Raw genomic sequence first — 9,430 nt, forward strand, 5'->3', positions numbered from 1 at the left:
CAGGCGGCTTCAGAGGGAGGCCACGAACAGGTGGTGAAGCTGCTACTAGAGAAAGGCGCCGACGTCAACGCGCAGGGAGGATACTACGGCAACGCACTCCAGGCAGCTTCAAAGAGAGGCCACGAACAGGTGGTGAAGCTGCTACTAGAGAAGGACGCCGACGTTAACGCGCAGGGTGGATACTACGGCAACGCCCTCCAGGCGGCTTCAGAGGGAGGCCACGAGGCGATTGTGAGGCTGCTGCTCGACAAGGGCGCCAACGTTAACGCGCAGGGTGGACACTACGGCAACGCACTCCAGGCGGCTTCATTAGGAGGCCACGAACAGGTGGTGAAACTGCTACTAGAGAAAGGCACCGACGTCAACGCGCAGGGTGGACACTTCGGCAACGCACTCCAGGCGGCTTCAAAGAGAGGCCACGAACAGGTGGTGAAGCTGCTGCTAGAGAAGGACGCCGACGTTAACGCGCAGGGTGGAGTCTACGGCAACGCACTCCAGGCGGCTTCATTGGGAGGCCACGAACAGGTGGTGAAACTGCTGCTAGAGAAAGGCGCCGACTTCGGGGCGCTTTAACAATACAATTTCTACGAACGTAATTTGCTCTCCTATATGTTATTATTCTCTCTATTTCATAGAGGGCCGGGGATTAACATAACTATATGCACTGTTAATCTGCCACAGAGAAGCTTCGAGCATGCTCTAGAATCAAGGGGTGGTGAGATAGCTACTTCTAGAACTACTTACATGTCAACGAATCGCCACTTTAACATCGTTAAACTAATGGACTCCTCTAATAACGCTAGCAGGGAGGATGGCCGAACCGCACCTGCCACACCCTTGTAAGGTGGCGAATCTACAAGAGGTGAGCTGGTTGGCGGGGAGTAAGTTCGATCGCAAGGCTGCGGGGCATACGTCGGCCCGAAGGCTTTGCATAGCCACAGGCGTGACAGCCACAGCTCCGATTTGTGGCTGGTAGCCGCCCTCTGTTAGATTACGTTACGATTATGTGGCAGTTCTGTGCTAGCCAGAATAGGCAATCATCCCGATCAGAGGTACCAACTGGGATGGCGGCCCTGCATGAGGGGGAACACCAAACTCGTGATCCGGCCCGTATTGTCGTGCGGGCTGTTCCTTCCCACTCATCTTGTTCTCCTGAGCGAGCTAAGTATGAGGATCACGTCCGCTAGGAGCGCACGACGTTGTCGTTGCAAGTGGACGCCTTTGAAAACATCGTCCACCGCGCAGCTCCAGAGGCAGAGTTTTCACGAGGCTTGGCGGCCTGCCACCACCATTCTCGACAACAACAAAATTCGACAGCAGCAGCCAATTTCAACAAACAGAGGAACGATTTGAAAACCACCCGACATATTGTTATTCAGCACCCAACTGGAACCACAAGCTGGCGCCTGCATTTGCCAGTGGGAGCGGCAGGGAGGGTCCTCTTGTTGTCAGGAGGCAAGAGGGCACAAGCCTGGCGATGCGATAGGACACCTCTGTGCTTATCTAGATCCTTCTTTAAATCTGACGACGTTAATCCTCTTCGACGCCTTGTTCTTCCTATCAACATTGGTCGGCCAGGTGCAGTCCTTGGACCTGGACGCGACGCTGGGGCAACCCTTGGACTGGACAGCGACATTGGGCGGCCAGGCGCAGGCCTTGGACATAGGGGGGACTAGGAAAAGGAGCTGGAACGGACAATAATAACAAGAAGAGGAGGGCAAGTTTGGTTAGTAGATGGCGGAGGGTTGACAGCCGCCCGGCGTGGGGTTGTTATGGGCCTACATCTGCAAGACACGGTCGGCCTGTTGTCGCAAGAGCGTCACAGGTAACGCGAAGGGGCTGGCTAGCAGGCAACTGCTAGCTAGCCGTGAGGCGTGGTGTATAATAGCAGCGACAGTCAGCTCTAGGTCACTCGCCAGGCCTATTTGCACGGCCTGGTAGACGCCTAGTGGACTTATAATAGGCAAAGAGCTGCTAGGGCAGCCCTGCCATAGCAACTTAAGGCGAATAGGGGCTTGGAGGCCATTACAACGGGAGGAGGATCAACACCTCGCTGGTGACACTGTCTATACAGCCCGAAAGGACGGATGCGCGTGTCGGTCTATTAGGGCAGTGGCAAGCTGCAAAAGATAGGCTTATGGAGCAAATCAGGTGCACATAGGCAGGGGGAGGCTTCGTCCACCGACCTCTGTGGAAGCAATGCTGAGTAAACGAGGCCAGCTGCTAAAAACTGTGGCAGGGAGTTGGGCAGGCAGCTCGGGCAAACCTGCGATGTATTGTATCTCTCGTAGCGCTGCAATGCAAATGTATCCTGGAATAACCTAGCAAGGACGAAGGCCGTGGAATCGACTGACTGCGAATGTGGACCTAGAAGGGAAACAGCCCGATATTTCCTGTTCGAGTGCTCTAGATGGACAGAACAACGGAAGCCGCTGGTAGAGGCGGCAGGAACCCGGTGGGGTGACCTCTTATTCTTCCTGGGTGGAAGGACAGAATAGAAGACAGCAGAGGGAGAATACCTGGATGGGCCATCTAAATCTTGGAAGCCGGATATAGAGGTAGTTAACTAAACTATACAGTTTACCCTAGCCACCGGACAACTCGAATAAATAGAACCTCCCTAAAACAACTACCTCTGGACGATGGCGAGCTGGCCGGCCGATATCCCGATGGCCAACACTTGAGAAATCGCTCTTAATGAGGCCAGAATCTGGAGCAAAGCAGGTAGGTACGGATAATAGACAACAACGGAAATAATTAAGGTTAGAGTGGAAAGCCCAGCACTCAGGTTGAAATTGATGTGAACTCTGATTTCTATGGGTGTCTAGCTCGTTGTTTATATACTAGGGGAAGGAGGGGGGCCAGCCCCGGGGGCATAACGTGGTATCTCTTCCTGACGCGTTACTTGATTCATCCTGTTTCCTGATACAGTACTGATACCGTGCTGCAGCACTGCTGTTGCACTACCTGTTACTTCCTCCTGTATCAGCATGCTATCCTGATACGTTACTGCATATGAGTTGCTGACCCTAGGTTGTAGTGCTGCAACCCGAGTAACGCAATGCCCACCGTGCCGTAAAATTTGCGGGGTATATTGACTTCAGACACCTTAGACTCTATGCATAACGTCCCCCACTGTTGGTAGAAAAACACTGTTTGTCGAGAAATAAGCGAGGTACCTATCCTCAAGCCCTTCAATCTCCGTCCACACATCTTAATACTGCGCTAATACTCTTACATTTTGTGCTGTAGCTATTTCTACACACTTTAAAGTTGCTTTATCCAAAAATTACGCACACTTTACAGCGTTCTTGCCCATCTTGCAAAAAGACTCGTTTCATGCTATAAACAAGAAACCCTTGTTATAAGACTTATTATAAACTCTACCCAGTTCGGACTATATAAGTTACAGGGCTTAAGCGTTAGAATACTATTGCGATAGCAGGAAGCCATTAGGAGTCCCGCAGCTTCTAATGCACGCGGATTTGTGCAAGATCGCCACCCTGGTCGGTACTTTTAGCTAAAGCGGCTTCCGAATCTAGCTAGTATAAAATCCGAATCAGCTAAACTTAACACGGTATATGTAATTTACATACATTAGCAAATTAGCGAAGGCACGGCCGCTAGAAGGGCGCTTTACTAAATAAGTAATAGCGCTTTGCGGAGGGGATTATATAAGGTATAAAGAGTGGCGAAATTATAAGCTGCGCTATATATACCTCTACCTATCTATTTTCTATATATTTTAAATTATTTATAACCCTTTAGCAGGAGCAGGTTAGCCGTCCTCCCTACTAGCTCGCCACTTATACTAGTTTAGAGTTAATAAAGCTACTAGTATACCTGTAGAGGTACCTTAAGTAATATACCTACTTAAATACTAGTATTACCACCTATACTTTTAAAGCGTAAGTAATAAATTTCTATATTACCTAATAGGATAACAAAACTAGCCGCCTGTAAATTATGCCTTTATTACTCTTAATTTCTTTTATAACCCTTCGCAAGTATTTTCTATCTATTTTATTCTAGGTGCTTAATAATATAGCTTAGTACTATAACAGATTTATAGTATAATAGCTGCGCCTGCTAAGGCTCTAGTAAGAGACTAGCATGCTACTAAAATCTCCTAAGTTATATTTATCCTATATACTATAGTATAGGAGGTAGGTAGATAGTTATATATAACCTGCAGCTAGTAAGTAGCTAAGGAGGAATTAAACTATAGGTTTTGTCCGGTTTTATATTAAATAAGGTGTTTAACTACTTTTTTAGTCTGCTCTCCCCTTTCTACTAAAACTAATTAATTCTTCTATTTTAATTTTTAAACTGTATAGTATATAGAATAGTCTAGTAACTTATTTAAAAGTAGTATAAAGACACTTAGTTTTAATTTTTTATAATAAATAATAATAATAATTTAATATAGTCTCGAGCAGGCTAGATATAAAGGTTTTATTTAGACTTCTTTAGAACGGAGTAACTATCTACTAATAGCTAGAGCCGAGGCTAAATATTAGTTTTAGCTCTTTCTAAGCAGGTGTAGTTAATAAGTATAATCTAATATCTATTCTTATTTCTAAGTTATAAATAGGTAGTTATATATTACTAATATAGAGAGTAGACGCTTATAGTTAGAACCTTTCCTTATAATCCTTAATCTATAGTAGACACCGCTGTATCCTTTTATCTAAAAGCCTTTATAGAATTACGCCGCCCTTATTATTAATATACTGCTACTATATATAGACTCTATCTAGCGCGGCCTGCAGCGCCTTAGGCAGGCTAAGCTCGGAGCGCTTAACCTCGCTTAGCGCGTCCTTGCTATAGTTATTGAACAGATTTAAGATAAGGCGTATCTGCGCGATGTTAAGATTCTCCCTAATTTTATCACAACCGGTAGTGCTAAAAACAGCCCGGTGAATACTTGCTCGCAAGACGCTGCCCGTTTTTTCCTTATTTATAGCCGTAATACCTTCTATAGCTATATTTAGTATTAGTCTATATATTAAGTAGTTTTTAAATACTAGGGTAAGGACCTTCTAGAGTATTTAGAGCACCCGGCGGCACGCTTTTTTATACTTAGTTAAGTATTCTCGGTTATAGAGGGTTATTAGTAGGTAAAACCCGAAGGCAATAGCAATAACCCAGCCGGCGCGGGCCGTGTTCTAAGAGCTGTGCACCGGGTGGTCGACTTAGATGCCAGATTAGGCCGTAAATATCTTGCGATAGAAGGGCGGGTAGCCCTAGGCGATATAATATAGGTTGTTTTTTAATAGGCTATAGAATCTTAACTAGATAGTATTATATAAGGGGAAGCCGCAGATGCTACCGATAATATATTTACTGTTGTTATTAGATATACCTTAGCAAAAAAAGCCTAAGACCGAACCACAGCGGATAGCAAAAGTGTTTTAATTAGGACTTAGAAGAAAGGGCTCGTTTAGTAGCCGGCCTAGAAAAGTAGTTGTTATGCAGCTATCTAGTATAATTACTATTATTAAGCTTTCGGCGTCAACGCGTAGGTATCGCCTATCGCGTTTTAGGTATTAGGGTTATTCTACGGACCGGGCGCTGGTGCCCTATAAACTTTTAAAAAATTAAAGGATTTTTATATTATCTAAGCGATAAACTCTCTGTAATCCTATACTATTAGCCGCTAAGGATAATAACCTAGCGTGTAAGGGTATAATTAGAAGTTAACTATTAGGAAGGTTTTCCTATATAATTGCCTTATACTTATACTTTCGGTATAGAATACAGAGCGCTAAGTCGGATAGTAGCTTAAAAATAGAGTTAATTAGGAACTAATAGGCGGGGATTATAACAATTGCTATAATTACAGCAACTATATTCTAGTTAGTTATTTTTACAGGGTATAATTATGCGTAAGGCGGCGGAAATTATCTAATTAATAAGTCGCGATAGTATTAATAACCCCGAACTGCAACTTTCTTTAGTAGTGTTTATACTATTAAATAGAGTTAGAGTTAATAGGTAATAATATTAGCTAGGCAGTAATAGGTTATTATTCTAGATAAGGCTAAACTAGCCTATTCTAAACTATACTATTACCCTACTTGCTTACCTACCTTAGGAGCAGCGATTTATTCTACAATATCTTTAATACTACTAATCTATTACTATCCTGCTCTATTCCTTAGCCTGCTAATCCTCTATTCTATTAGTAGGATTTAGCCTATAAGTTCCTTAACAGTTATAATATATTAGAGTAGCTAATTAGTAAGTATTAGGTTTAGAAGGGCTACTTCTTTCCTAGCTAATAGTTTTAACAGCTATTATTTTATAAAGCCTTTTTTATTAAAGCATTAACTATATAGGTTATAGGCTCTAAAAAATACCGTTTTCTACTTCAACAATTTCAGATACCTATTATAATAGTACCTTTTTAGTCTTATACTTTTAAAATATATATAGGGGACCGTAAAATAGAAATCTTTTTTAGTTCCTTTAGTCGCTTTATAATTACCTAGTTATACCAACGCCTTTTTAAAAACCCTACGTACAACGTCCGCCTTTATACTGCCGCTTAGGAGGCAGACCTTAATAAGCTAGCGGAACTTCTTTATTAGCAATACGTTAAGCTGGATAGCGCTAATAGAAAAGGGTAGACTATACTTTATTTTGCTTTTCGATCGGGGTTGTATAAAATTATTCACGAGCTACTTAAGGCCGATGCATCGCCTAATCCGCCGTGTTTCCCTCTACCCTTTATAGCCGACTTTTTTTTTATTCTATTCTATTTTACCTAGATAGTTACCCTTTATTTAGTAGTAGTATAGATTATATTAAAACTTAGCATCTATAGCCTTTCCGCAGCGGATCTATATTTAGAAGGTGTTTTATTAGCTAGGCTTATAGCTATATCGCTCTTCTATATCCTATCCTATGCTATAATAGGTAAATATTGTTTTTTTAGAGAAGCGGCAACCTTATTTAAAGGCAACTTAAAAGATATAGTTCTTATATTATTAGATTATAGGTTCTAGCCGCAGTATAGGAATATATTATTACTATAGTATAATACTGTACGAAAGGGCTATACTAGTATATACTATAAGCTTATAGAAATAGGCTGGGATATTAATACGTGGTTTAAGGATATTAGCTTTTCTAAGGATCTGCAGCTTATAACAACTAGTCTTTTTTACGCATGCGCCGCCTTATATAAGAACCTTATGCTGTTCCTCCTTAGTATAGAAGTAAACCCGATACTCCGCGACTTATAGGGTAGGTTCTCCCTGCTTCTTACTTTAATAATAAAAGATTATAAAAAGCCTATCTCCTTAATTCTAGAGGCTTTGCTCTTAACTAGTGCTATACGCTACCTTAACTTAAATTACTTCCTAGACAACCGTTATTTAAGATTATTATTATCCAGACAGGTATAGGGCTGGCCGCTAGGTATTGCTTATAGATAATATTAAGTGCGTGCTGTTAAGATACTACTTAAGGCAGGGGCAAATCCGAACTTTTAGACTATATTAAGGGTAACTGCCCTTTATATTACCTGCAATAATTATATTAATAACGGTGTGGTTTTTATAGTTAATTTACTTCTTAAGTATAAAGCCGAAGTTAATATAGTTACTTCCGACTAATAGACTGCCGCCGGTTGCTTATACAACGCTAGATACTTACTAGAAGCTCTTTTCTTACTTTTTAAAGCAGGTGCCTAAGTTAAGTATAGGGCCGGTAAGAACACCCTACTTTAGATTGCTGTATGTTATAATATCTTTAATAAACGCCTTATAGAACTACTGCTGCAGAGTTAAGCAAATACTAACGCAACGGGCGGCAAATTTAGGTCTGCTCTTCTGGCAGCCTTATATTAATTCAGGAGCATAGAAAGCTAATTAGTAGTGCTAAAGGTGGTTTTAAACCTTATATAATATAGTGCTAATATTAACTTAATACTAGATAGCTGTTATCCTCTAATTATAAAAGCAGCAACGCAAAACTAGGTATAGGTAGTAGAATTACTTCTTAAAAGCGGAGCCGTAATTCCGCCTCCCTAGAAGGTCGACCTTAGTAATACCGGTCCGACCTTTCGGCGCAGCATCCTCTGTGTGCCAGTTCTTAGTTACCTAAACCCCGGATAGTATAATATATTTAATGTTCTACTCCGGTATAAAGCGCCCCCGAACAGCAATACTAACTTTAATAATATATCTAGCTATTATAGTAAGATAATCCTTAGCTACGCTTGCAGTTCCTTTAAGCCGGAATATATAAAAACCGCACACCTGCTTTTTAACAGCGGAGCCGACCTAAACAGTATTAACACGCGCGGTTAGACGCCTATTTAATATATAGCTTACACCTTAAGTCTGGAATATATCTAAATACTACTAAATTATAGTGCCGGTTTATTTTAGTAAAATGCGCAGGTAGGGGCGCCGTAGTATTCTGTCTGCAAGGGTGTAGTTAAAAAGCGATAAAGTTAGACTAAGGAATAATTCCACTAGATATGCGGACTAATTAAGGATAAGTAGGGCGTTAACTTAGTTTAGACCTGTAATAAAAGCGGTAAGAACTGTCTCTAGTATTTAGTCTAACTCGGCAACAAGATATATATAATCTATAGGCCCGGTGCTCTAATTAGTAAGAGTAGGTCCCTAGCTATTAGCTTAATTAAGATGTTTCTAAGTTGTTATAGAAATACAGCGAGCCCTAGTTTACTGCTAAACAAAAATAATAACAGCCTTACAGCGTTTAATATCGCGGCGGGAATTAGTAATATAGCTATAATAGCTGTATTAGATAAGTTTATCTCCTGTATAGAGTGCGGCACTTTTATAGTTAAAAGTAAGCTACAGGATTTATCTATATTATTTACACCCGGGGAATTAGTTATTAAATCTAACCTTCTTATATATACTAATAATAAGGGACGGATAGTACTATATATTGCGGCGTTAAACGGCTGTATTTCTGCCTATTTTTTCCTCTTAGAGAACTAGTACAGCCCCGGAATAGCAATTCTAAGCAAGTTTACCTAGTTGCCAGCAGACTGTGCTAAGGTAAACAGGCACTATAGAGTTGCTAAGTACTTACTAACTTTTAAAGGGGGCAATACTACTAGTAAAAATATAGTAAAGCGGAAAGTAGCTTTTTAGGAAGCCTATAGAGTTAAGACTAGAATTTATATTATAGAGGATTTAGTAAAAAAGGTTCTAGATAATTTCTCTCTAAAAAAGTATAATTAATAGTTTAACGTGTAGCTTAGTAGTCGGCGCAGCTTAGTAGTAGATTCTATAATATATTAATTAGCGGCTTACGCTTAAAGTATAAGGTAGCAATATAGATATTAGAATAAATATATTACTTAAGGTACCTCTACAGGGATATTAGCAGCGCTACTATTACTTAAACGTATTATAGGTAGTGCACTAGCAGGGAGGACGGC

General features: G+C 41.2%; 2 protein-coding genes across 2 annotated transcripts in view; both read left to right on the forward strand.

The window, feature by feature from the left end:
* The window catches only part of BDZ99DRAFT_57365 (ankyrin), a 2,017-nt gene extending 1,496 nt beyond the window's left edge, over nt 1-521 (forward strand). Inside the window, exon 2 of the mRNA XM_033728309.1 lies at nt 387-521. Coding sequence (XP_033575485.1) covers nt 387-433 — 47 coding nt within the window. The 3' untranslated portion in view covers nt 434-521. The remainder of the gene's footprint in view (nt 1-386) is intronic.
* A 1,800-nt stretch (nt 522-2,321) lies between these two features.
* On the forward strand, nt 2,322-2,498 carry BDZ99DRAFT_390634 (uncharacterized protein; the record flags this gene model as incomplete). The annotated part of the gene is made up of 1 exon (XM_033715690.1): nt 2,322-2,498. A coding segment is annotated over one exon (177 nt), but the record flags the coding sequence as incomplete, so codon positions are not given.
* Nucleotides 2,499-9,430: the final 6,932 nt, after the last annotated feature.

The sequence above is a fragment of the Mytilinidion resinicola genome, assembly GCF_010093595.1.
Source record: "Mytilinidion resinicola strain CBS 304.34 unplaced genomic scaffold BDZ99scaffold_12, whole genome shotgun sequence".
In the NCBI taxonomy this organism is placed as follows: domain Eukaryota; kingdom Fungi; phylum Ascomycota; class Dothideomycetes; order Mytilinidiales; family Mytilinidiaceae; genus Mytilinidion; species Mytilinidion resinicola.